This window comes from Malaclemys terrapin, chromosome 2, assembly GCF_027887155.1.
Source record: "Malaclemys terrapin pileata isolate rMalTer1 chromosome 2, rMalTer1.hap1, whole genome shotgun sequence".
Classification (NCBI taxonomy): domain Eukaryota; kingdom Metazoa; phylum Chordata; order Testudines; family Emydidae; genus Malaclemys; species Malaclemys terrapin.
The window spans coordinates 286,875,921-286,887,470 of NC_071506.1; the positions used below are offsets into that span (position 1 = coordinate 286,875,921).

At 61.4% G+C, this 11,550-nt stretch overlaps 1 protein-coding gene across 4 annotated transcripts; it reads right to left on the reverse strand.

Moving 5' to 3' along the window:
* Nucleotides 1-30: 30 nt before the first annotated feature.
* LOC128830961 (gastrula zinc finger protein XlCGF8.2DB-like) lies at nucleotides 31-4,517 on the reverse strand. Of its 4 annotated transcripts, none has more exons than XM_054016954.1 (4): nucleotides 4,426-4,517; nucleotides 3,881-4,011; nucleotides 1,593-1,667; nucleotides 31-1,087 (listed from the first exon to the last, which is right to left on the reverse strand). In XM_054016954.1, the coding sequence occupies exons 3-4, from the start codon at nucleotides 1,639-1,641 to the stop codon at nucleotides 33-35; spliced, it is 1,104 nt and encodes a 367-aa protein (XP_053872929.1). In that variant the 5' UTR covers nucleotides 1,642-1,667; nucleotides 3,881-4,011; nucleotides 4,426-4,517; the 3' UTR covers nucleotides 31-32. The 4 variants fall into 4 exon arrangements, with proteins under 4 accessions (XP_053872929.1, XP_053872927.1, XP_053872928.1 ...); XM_054016952.1 differs by having other exon boundaries at nucleotides 31-1,090; XM_054016953.1 differs by having other exon boundaries at nucleotides 1,593-1,743.
* Between the last annotated feature and the right edge of the window lie 7,033 nt (nucleotides 4,518-11,550).

The window sequence follows — 11,550 nt, forward strand, 5'->3', positions numbered from 1 at the left end:
CTTTGCTGATGGCATGAGGCCTGGTAGAGGGGCTAGGTACCCCAAGAGGTGGGGCTGGCGCTCCGTGCCCCGACCGCGTGGGCTCGCTGGTGGATGATGAGGAAGCCGTTGTTCTTGAAGCCTTTCCCACACTGGGCGCAGGTAAAGAGCCTCCCGCCGCCGGGCAGGGCCTGGCGCTCCCGCCCCTCGGCCTCGGGGGCCGAGTGCTTCCGCTGGTGCATGCGCAGGTAGCCCTTGTACTTGAAGCTCTGCTGGCAGTGTGGGCAGGTGTAGGTGGCCGGGGGGGCGTGGCTCTGCTGGTGGATGGCCAGGTTGGCTTGGTGCTGGAAGCTGGTGCCGCACTGGGGGCAGGGGTAGGGCCGGGGGGTGGCGTGCTCCCGCTGGTGGGCCACCAGGCTCTGTTTGTAGCAGAAGCCGTCCCCGCACTCGGGGCAGCGGTAGGGCTGGGTGCCAGCATGGCCGCGCTGGTGCCGCACCAAGTTGCGCTTGTGGCGGAAGCTGCGCCCGCACTGCTGGCACTGGTGGGGGCCCAGGTCTGGGTGCTGACGCTGGTGACAGGCGAGGTTCCGGCGGGACGGGAAGCGGAGGCCGCACTCAGAGCAGGCAAAGGGGCGCTCGCCCGTGTGCGTGCGCAGGTGGGCACGCAGGTCCCCACGCTGTAGGAAGGCTCTGCCGCACTGCGGGCACTTGTGGGGGCGCTGGCCGGAGTGGGCGCGCTGGTGCACCACCAGGCAGGTCTTGTAGCGGAAGCCCCTCCCACACTGGGCACAGGCGTAGGGGCGCTCGCCCGTGTGCACGCGCTGGTGTGCCACAAGGCTGGCTCTGTGCTTGAAGCCCTTCTGGCACTGGGGGCAGGTGAAGGGCCCGGCCCCCTGCCCAGCGTGGCCTCGCTGGTGGGCGATCAGGGCCTCGTGATGCCCGAAGCTCTCCCCGCACTCAGTGCAGATCAGCAGCACGTCCCCGACACGGCCGCTCCCCGGGGCCAGGAGCTCCCCACAGCCCAGGCTCTGGGACGCGCTCTCTGCTTTCACTGCCCAGGATCCTGGCGTGTCGCTCTGCTCCTCTCTGATGTTCCAGCCCCCAGCGCCTGCTGCGAAAACAGAATCAGGAAGGAGCCCAGAGCGGCTGGGATGCAAACCCCCCATGTTGGGCCAGAGCCCCCACACCCCAGCACACCCTGTGGGGATCCCCAGCTCCACCTCACCCCCTGCAGGCCCCCCTCTCCCCTTGGCTCCCCATGCCCAGCCTGTGGGCATCTCCCAACTGCTCTGGCACCAGCTGCGAGCAGGAGGTGTTGGAGTCGTTCTGGGCGGTGCCTTCAGGCAGGGGTCTGTCCTGGGAGTGGAGATGCTGGGGCCAGGACTAACCCAGGGTTCGCGGCACTGAGGGCTGCCCCAGGAACTCCACGAACAGCCCAGCCTGAGTACTGCCATGACACCTGCTCCCCAGAAAGGGTGGGCCCGGGGCTGGCTCAGCACCCCACAGGCCAGCTCCAGCCAGGCTGCTGCGCCTGGAGCACTAGTGCGGGGTGCCTGTCTGTTGGCATTTTGCTACCAGGGCGGTGCCCTCTGCGCTGGGTCAGCATCACTCACCCGCGCCAGGAGCATCTGGGATTCCTCTGCCCCCAACACTTGGCTCCATCTCAGAGGCGCCCTCTGGGGCGGGATCTGCAGAGACACCGAGGTCACAGGCACGTTCCCTGGAGACGCTGCCAGGCGGCTTTGGAGTGGGAAGGGGTGACGGCTGGAAGGTGTGACCAGGAGACAGGCAGTTAATTCACAGCTCCCCAGCCAGGTGTGCTGTGTTCCGGGCGGGTCTGGTTCAGGCCAGCAGACGAGCCGGGTTTCAAGCTCGGCAGTTCTGGTGGAAGCACCAGCCAGGCAAGTGGGCTGGGGGGAGCCGAGTGGCTGCACTGCTCCGTAGGCCCCCAAGCATGCAGCAAGGGCAGCTTTGCTGTCCCTGCTACTCCTCCCCCCGCACCTGCGAGCGTTGCCCACTCGCTGCCTTCTCTAATGCGACTCATTACGGACAGCAAAGGGCGTTTACAGAAACAAAGAGCAGTTCTGAGCCCTGGGTCCAGAACCACTGCCCCCCGCCCAGCTCCGAGCCAGGCCAGGGCATCCACTTGCCAGCACAGAGCTAGAACAAGTCTGACGATGAGATTAGACAGCTCACCACACCCCGCAGGCTGGGAGGTCTACGAGCCTGAACTCTGCCCCACCCCCTCGCTTACCCTCCCCTTAACTCTGACCCCTCAGCCCAGGGGATCTTGGTGCTCACAAGCAAGGGTGTGTGAAGTACCTGAGATCCTCAGCCTGTGCTATCAATTTGGTGCAGAAAGAGTTACTCTCCGAGTCTGAGCCTAGCTGGAACCTGTGCCTGTATAGGGAGGGTAAATGGGGGAACTACGAACGCAGTGCACAGGGGTCAGAAAGATGCTGCAGGGGGGCAGGGCAGGTATACCCGCTATAAGTAGCTATGGGTTCGCAGCTTGCAGACTAGCAGGGAGCTTCCCCGGGGTCAGAGATGTCAAGCTGGGGAACCGTTCTGCCATCCCACTCAGCCTCCCGCAAAGCCCAGGGCAGGGCTCTCCCCCAGGCACTCCTGCACCCGGCCCAGCTCAGCCGACTGATCTAGAGTGGGGCTGTCAGAGAGACGCCTGGCCTGGATTCACTGACATACACTCCCCCACCAGCTCAGTTGTTCCAAAGGGGGTGACCCTCCACAGGGAAAGTCTGCTCCTTATTCCCAGCCGGGGCAGCTCTCGTCCAGGCCCTGCCTGCCAGAGCCAAGGGCCGCCTGCCGCAGAGCCCCCTCCCCTGCCCAGATTGGTCTCTGGGCACCTGCAGCCCGCGCTCACGGCACCGCTGACCCCTCCCCTGCCCAGACCGGGCTCCGGGCACCTGCAGCCCGCGCTCACGGCACCGCTGACCCCTCCCCTGCCCAGACCGGGCTCCGGGCACCTGCAGCCCGCGCTCACGGCACCGCTGACCCCTCCCCTGCCCAGACCGGGCTCCGGGCACCTGCAGCCCGCGCTCACAGCACCGCTGACCCCTCCCCTGCCCAGACCGGGCTCCGGGCACCTGCAGCCCGCGCTCACGGCACCGCTGACCCCTCCCCTGCCCAGACCGGGCTCCGGGCACCTGCAGCCCGCGCTCACGGCACCGCTGACCCCTCCCCTGCCCAGACCGGGCTCCGGGCACCTGCAGCCGCGCTCACGGCACCGCTGACCCGTCCCCTGCCCAGGCCGAGCTCCGGGCACCTGCAGCCCGCGCTCACGGCACCGCTGACCCCTCCCCTGCCCAGACCGGGCTCCGGGCACCTGCAGCCCGCGCTCACGGCACCGCTGACCCCTCCCCTGCCCAGACCGGGCTCCGGGCACCTGCAGCCGCGCTCACGGCACCGCTGACCCGTCCCCTGCCCAGGCCGAGCTCCGGGCACCTGCAGATCGCGCTCACGGCACCGCTGACCCCTCCCCTGCCCAGACCGGGCTCCGGGCACCTGCAAATCGCACTCACGGCACCGCTGACCCGTCCCCTGGAGGCACTAACCCAGCGAGCTCCAGCTGGATTCCCAGCCCTGGAATCGCTCTGGGATGCTGGAGGCAGCTCAGAGCACAGTCAAAGCTGGGGCTTGTGGCTTGGCTATTTCCAGATGTTCTGGCTCAAGCCTCTCGGACACATGGCATCTCCATTCCCTTAGCGAGAGGCCCGCACGGTGGGCACCAGCAGGCAGCCCCAGCAGGGCACTCAGGGCCACGGGGCCCTTTTCACTCCAAGTAGCCCACGTGAGCCGCTTTGCAGAGACCGGGTCTGTGCACCCACTCCAGGCACCGGCAGGAGCCCACCTAGGCAAGCTGTGTTCGAGGGGTCTGTCCCACCTGTAATTCACGCGGCTTTATCCTCCCACCGCCAGGCCACAGGCTCCACCGTCACTGGCCCACGGCTCTGCCACGCCACGAATTCCACCCACGCCTGCAGGGCCGGAGACGTCCTCACTAGGCACCAGTACCTGCAACAGAGGGGACACAGCTCAGCACCCCTGGGCCTGGGATCCGTATGGGGGGTCACACCCCCCCGGACCCTGATGGGGGGGGTCACACCCCGATCCCGCCCTGCATTGGGGGGGTCACAGCCCCGCCGGACCCTGATGGGGGGGGTCACACCCCGGTCCCGCCCTGCACTGGGGGGGGGTCACACCCCGGTCCCGCCCTGCATTGGGGGGGGGGTCACACCCCGGTCCCGCCCTGCATTGGGGGGGGGGTCACACCCCGGTCCCGCCCTGCATTGGGGGGGGGTCACACCCCGGTCCCGCCCTGCATTGGGGGGGGTCACACCCCGGTCCCGGCCGGGCCCTGCGCGGGGGGGGGAGCTGAGTTGTCGCCCCCGTTCCCATAGCAACGGCCAAGATCGAGGCAGCCCTCACCTGCGCGCCCCTGGCCCGGGCCATGTTGGGGGCGTGGCCAGAGCTTGCGGGGGCGGGGCCTCGCCCAGTGCCGGCTCCAACGGCGGCTCCGGCCCCGCCCGCCGCGCTGCATGCCGGGAGCGGGGGGGGGAACCTAGCGCGCTGCATGCCGGGAAGGAACGCCGCGGCCGCGCTGCATGCCGGGAGCGGGGGGAACCTAGCGCGCTGCATGCCGGGAGTGGGGGGGGGCTAGCGCGCTGCATGCCGGGAGCGGGGGAGGGGGGAACCTAGCGCGCTGCATGCCGGGAGGGAACGCCGCGGCCGCGCTGCATGCCGGGAGCGGGGGGAACCTAGCGCGCTGCATGCCGGGAGTGGGGGGGGGGCTAGCGCGCTGCATGCCGGGAGTGGGGGGGGCTAGCGCGCTGCATGCCGGGAGTGGGGGGGGGGGCAGCGCGCTGCATGCCGGGAGCGGGGGGAACCTAGCGCGCTGCATGCCGGGAGTGGGGGGGGGGGGGCTAGCGCGCTGCATGCCGGGAGTGGGGGGGGGCTAGCGCGCTGCATGCCGGGAGCGGGGGAGGGGGGAACCTAGCGCGCTGCATGCCGGGAGGGAACGCCGCGGCCGCGCTGCATGCCGGGACCTTCGGCCGAGCGGGCCCTGGCGCGCCCCAGGCGGGCTCTGCGCGTGAAGCGCGTCTGGGGGCCGGGCCCCCCCCCCGGCTCTCGCTGCCCGGGGCCGAGCGCGCGGTAGCCAGGGGGTAGCTCGGGGTGCAGGGAGGGGGTAGCTCAGGTGCAGGGAGGGGCAGATCTTTGCAGGGGGTGGCTCGGGGCTCTGTGCCGGGACGGGGCGGCTCAGGGCAGGGCAGGCAGGGGGTAGCTCGGGGTGCAGGGAGGGGGTAGCTAGGGGCTGTGCAGGGAGGGGGTAGCTCAGGTGCAGGGAGGGGCAGATCTTTGCAGGGGGTGGCTCGGGGCTCTGTGCCGGGACGGGGCGGCTCGGGGCAGGGCAGGCAGGGGGTAGCTCGGGGTGCAGGGAGGGGGTAGCTAGGGGCTGTGCAGGGAAGGGGTAGCTCAGGTGCAGGGAGGGGGCAGATCTTTGCAGGGGGTGGCTAGGGGCTCTGTGCCGGGACGGGGCGGCTCGGGGCAGGGCAGGCAGGGGGTAGCTCGGGGTGCAGGGAGGGGGTAGCTAGGGGCTGTGCAGGGAAGGGGTAGCTCAGGTGCAGGGAGGGGCAGATCTTTGCAGGGGGTGGCTCGGGGCAGGGCAGGCAGGGGGTGGCTCGGGGCGGGGCAGGCAGAGGGTAGCTCGGGGTGCAGGGAGGGGGTAGCTAGGGGCTGTGTGGGGGTAGGGGGTAGCTCAGGTGCAGGGAGGGGGCAGATCTTTGCAGGCGGCAGTAGCTAGGGGCTCTCTGCCGGGAGGGCTCCCCTGCGGTCCTTGTTCCCTGAGGGCTCTGCCAGCCCTGGAGCTGGGTCCCCTGCCCCCCGGTGGCTCTTACTGGCTGCGGGAGCAAAGGGAGCTGAGGAGCAGGGTCCCGGCTCCACGGCACCAGCCAGAGCAGTGGCCGCTGTCCCGCTCTGTCCGGCTCTGGCTTCCGACCTGGCCAGGGGGCGGGAGGGGAGAGAAGGGGGTGGAGCTGCTCCAGGACTGTCCTGCTCTTGCACTGTAGTTTGGGGGGGAAACACGCCCAGGGGCTCAGGGCTTCTGCCCGTGGGGAGCGCCAGGGCTCCGGAATTCAGCCCTGCTGCTCCCGGTTTCAGTCCTGCAGCAGGTGCTGGGGCTCAGGCTCTGGGTTTTAGCCACGGGGTCCCGTGGACCCCCTGAAAGAGTTTGTGGACCAACAGGGGGTCGTGGACCCCTGGTTGAGAATGACTGGCCTGGATAATGCGCAGTGCTACCTCAGTGCAGGGGACTGGACTGGGTAACCTCTCGAGGTCCCTTCCAGTCCTACGGCTGTGTGATTCAGCACGGCTTGAACAGCACCCTCAGCACAGCCATGACGGTAAAGTCTCTTATTTAACACACTCTCCCCTGTAGAATCAGAGAGTCTCAGGGTTGGAAGGGACTTCAGGAGGTATCTAGTCCAACCCCCTGCTCAAAGCAGGACCAACCCCAACTAAATCATCCCAGCCAGGGCTTTGTCAAGCTGGGCCTTAAAAACCTCTAAGGATGGAGATTCCATCACCTCCCTAGGGAACCCATTCCAGTGCTTCACCACCCTCCTAGTGAAATAGTTTTTCCTAATATCCAACCTAGACCTCCCCCACTGCAACTTGAGACCATTACTCCTTGTTCTGTCATCTGCCACCACTGAGAACAGTCTAGATCCATCCTCTTTGGAACCCCCCTTCAGGTAGTTGAAAGCAGCTATCAAATCCCCCCTCACTCTTCTCTTCTGCAGACTAAACAATCCCAGTTCCCTCAGCCTCTCCTCATAAGCCATGTGCTCCAGACCCCTAATCATTTTTGTTGCCCTCCGCTGGACTCTCCAATTTTTCCACATCCTTCTTGTAGTGTGGGGCCCAAAACTGGACACAATACTCCAGATGAGGCCTCACCAATGCCGAAGAGAGAGGAATGATCACGTCCCTCGATCTGCTAGCAATGTTCCTACTTATACAGCCCAAAATGCCGTTAGCCTTCTTGGCAACAAGGGCACACTGTTGACTCATATCCAGCTTCTCGTTCACTGTAACCCCTAGGTCCTTTTCTGCAGAACTGCTGCCTAGCCACTCGGTCCCTAGTCTGTAGCAGTGCATGGGATTCTTCCATCCTAAAGGGCAGGACTCTGCACTTATCCTTGTTGAACCTCATCAGGTTTCTTTTGGCCCAATCCTCTAATTTGTCTAGGTCCCTCTGTATCCTATCCCTACTCCCCAGCGTATCTACCACTCCTCCCAGTTTAGTGTCATCTGCAAACTTGCTGAGAGTGCAGTCCACGCCATCCTCCAGATCATTAATGAAGATATTGAACAAAACCAGCCCCAGGACCGACCCTTGGGGCACTCCGCATGAAACCAGCTGCCAACTAGACATGGAGCCATTGATCACTACCCGTTGAGTCCGATGATCTAGCCAGCTTTCTATCCACCTTACAGTCCATTTTTGGATTCTCAGTCTGCTCCCCAGGGAGGGGTGTAGCCTGCTTGCTTGCCTGTACAGATCTTTTCTTATGGTTTTATTTGTTTTATTATAACAGATTTATAGTTGGTTGTTATTAAAGTAGTTTGGCTGTGACACAAGGGCCCTACAGGCCACATCCTGTAGGTTGAGCTGAGGGTTAGGGTTAGCAGACGTGTCTGGGATCTTTCACCCAGATCGATAGTGATGAGTTAAAGCAGAAGGTCCGTGTATGGTGTGCCCTTTAACATAGGTAAAGGATGTGCTGAAGCAGGTTGGCACAGGGGGCTTCCGAAGTTCATATCCTTTTAAACTTACCAGGTACCCCACAAGGAAAGAGCCAAAATAACCCCTTAGGACAGAAATAAGTGATGTGAGAACAAGCTAAAGTCATGAATGTGTGTATGTGTCGTCAATATGTACAAACAGAGCCGCCTATGGAGTAAGTGCACCCCAGCAGTTTGAGGGTGAGGAAACCACGTTTGGACATAGGAGGGCCTGATGTTCAAGCTCTGTAAGAGGGAAGGTAGCTTCTGAGCTTCTAAGTTCCAGTTTTGCTGAGCGCCAAAGCTTGAGTTTCAGGCTCCTTTGTTTGTCTGTTAGTCTGAAGTGTAAGTTTTAAGTCGGGTCAGACTCTCGATAACTCTTAGCTCTCTTGCTTCTCCCACTCGAGAACTGAGGAACCTGGACCTGAGCTCTCTTGGCATGCCAGAGGTGAGGCTGGTCCTTGGTCTCTCAACACCAGGTTATCAAGGAAGGGTGTGAGTATATTAACCAAAGCTTTATAGAGCACAATATCACATGTGTCTGTAGAGCAGTATTACTGCACTTGTAACTGATTCGTTTACCATTGGATTGCTGTTTGATTGTTATTCCATTTATCTCAATAAAAGTCTTTAAGGCTACATCTGTCTCAGTGTGAGAGTTCTTGTCATACCCCCAAGGGTCCTTTGCAAACTGCGTAGCCTGATTCTGGGACAAGAACCTTATTATCTTCTATCAGATGAATTGACGAGCTTATCACCGATACTAGCCAAATTAATAATATTAACCCCTTAAAAGCAGGCCCCAGGGAATGGAGCCACTGGCCTCTCTGGGAGTTGCTGGTTCAGGCACTCCAGCTGGCACGAGTCACATTTCCAAGGCTCTTTTCACAGCCAGGCGGGCAAGAAACATCCCCCTTTTTTAAATGAAAGCTGAGAGCCTTAGAGATTCTTGTGATCATCTCCTCTGACCCCCTGTGTACCACGGGCCAGAGCCCTGCCCCACATCATTCCTAGAGCAGTTAGAGAAACATCCAGCCTGGAGTTAACAAGTGCCAGTGATGGAGAACCCACTCTGCCCCTTGGTGAATCGTTCCCGTGGGTAGCTACTCTCTCAGTTAACAATTTACATCTTATTTCCAGTCTGAATTTGTCTAGCCTCAAATTCCAGCCATTGGATGGTGTTACACCTTTCTCTGCTAGATTGCAGAGCCTGGTATTAAATATTTGTTCCCTATATTGGTACTTTACACTGTAATCAAGTCACCCCAAACCTTCTCTTCGTTAAGCTAAATTGAGTTCCTCAAGTCTGTCACTCTAAGGCAGTAGTGCCCAAACTTTTCCCATCACACCTTCCCTTACCAGTAATGGAATCTGTCCCCTCCTCCCCCCCCCCCCATTTCCGCAGTTTGCTCACAGGGAGGCGGGGGGGGGGGGCAGCTCAGAGCCAAGCAATGACAGAGTTGGGAGGGGATGTGGCACATCCACTATCCAGAACAGCCCCTGAGCTCTGCTGATGCTGCCTCCTCATGCTCCACAGAGCCTGGCCCTGCTGCTGCCGGAGCTTGGCACCCAGACCATCCCGGCCTCTGACGCCGTGACTCCAGCCAGGTGGGGTCTCAGGCCTCGCTGCCTGCCAGAGCCTGGCACCTGGACCATTCCTGTGCCAAAGCATACATGTCCAACTATGAGACCGGAGCGTGGGACATAAACCAAAAGGGGTGCGGAAACCTATCAGAATTATACGTGATGAATGCTATCGAATTCTTAACTACTCTCATGGATGAAGTGCTCTTCCAAAGCCTCCCTGAACCACACAGCTCATCTCAGAGCTCTTTAAATAACCCTTGTGCCTGGCTGGGTTTCTTCAGCAAGTGGGCCCTCACTTATCCATTAGCGATCTTTGGACTGTATTCCTTCAAAAACTGTTCAGACATTCTCTCTGTTCATATACGTTAGGCCCTATGTGAGTGGGCTTCTCAGTTACTGTTTTCAGGATCTGTTTTCATCTAACCCAGCTGTTGGATCAAGTCCCTTTTTCACCAGTTATCTTTCCTTTCAGTGTTTTCCCTTGATTCTCTCACTCCAGGACATCTGTAGATTTTATTTCCCTCCACTTCTCTTCTCGAAGAGTCTCTGCTCACGTACCCAGCTCTAGTTTTTTCTGCTTCTCCTGACCCGAAATCTTTTCTATTTTCCTTCTTTTCGCCTTCTCACTTCCCAGTGCTCTGCTTTTATTCTCCTGTTCTTTTATCACCTCACCTCCGCCCCCAGCTCTGGGTCTGCCGCTAGCTCAGTATCTAGGTTCTTCTCCTCCCCTGACAGCTTTTGCCAACTGCCCCCTTTGGGCGTGTTCCGAGCCACCTCCCCAGCTCAAGCTGCCCCCTTGCTGGCTGTCTCTCCCCCAGGACAGCGTTCGGGGCAGCTGCATCGCAGCTGGAGCAGGTGCCAGTGTCAGGGTTACTGCAAGTGTTCGTTTCTCAGGCTTGGTCTACATGACAGTTAAGTCGACGTAAAGCAGCTAACATCGACCTAATTATGTCAGTGTCCAGGCTAGAATGTTGCTTCCACCCAAGTAAGTGGCCTACTACGCCAACCTAACTCCACCTGGCTCCACAAGAGGCGTAGCGCGTATGTCGGTGTAGTTAGGGCGATGCAGTGTCTGTGTAGACACTGCGTTACTTACATCCGCTGTTGGCTGTCATCCCTGGGCAACAGGCTCACAGCTGGAGCCCTGAAATTGACAAGAATGTCAGTTTCACTGCGGATAGGCTCCCTGCTGTGAACTGGAACCCAGTCTGAGGCTCACAGCTGGCCCCTGCCCCTCCCTGAGAGACAAGAGCTGGGAGCCCTGTGCCCAGCTCCCTTTCACAGCAAGGAGCCTACCAGCAGTGAAAAGGAGATTCTTGTCAATTTCACAGCTCCAGCTGCTGCTGCCCAGCCCTGAGATCTGGGCTCCCAGTTCCCCTCAGAGCTCCCAGCTGGGAGCCCGGCTGCCTGGTACTGGGAACCCAGGCTCCCAGCTCCCCTAGGAGCGCCAGCAGCTCTCAGAGTGCCGCTGCTCTGAGCCAGACAAAGCAGATGTGAAACTGACCAGAATGGCAGGGTGGGTCCACACTGGGCAGTCAGTGCCCCACGATGCCCCACTTCAGTCGGTGCAAGTGCTCCTGGTGAGGACACGTAGCCCGGGCAGGAGGGTCGTGTGGACACCAACAGCCGACTGAATTACTGCAGTGGCTGGAGATCGACCTAAATTAAGTTGACCTGATTTTGTGGCGTAGACAAGTCAGCAGGCCCACAAGCGTATCTCCACAACCTGCAACTGCTCTGTGAATTGGGGCTCGCTATGTCCCACAGCAATCTGTCCCCCAAGCATGTCACGTTCCCTGTGCTTCCGCTCTTCGGAAGCTCTGCACAGACCGGGGATTAAGCGGCCTGGGCTTGCAACACTGTGACAATGGTGCCGGCAGAGACGACATGATGGGATGGAGACAGCTCGTGCTGGGTGACACCTTGTCCCCAGTCACTGTAGCACAACTAGTTACTGCCCCAGCATGTGCTGCCAAAACCTCCCACGAGAGACCACACTGCGCCACTGGAACCCCCCCATACACTGCACCACTGGAACACCCCTCCCCCCTGCGCCACTGGAACACCTCCCCCCACTGCGCCACTGGAACACCCCTCCCCCCCTGCGTCACTGGAACCCCCCCATACACTGCGCCACTGGAACACCCCTCCCCCCCTGCGCCACTGGAACACCTCCCCCCACTG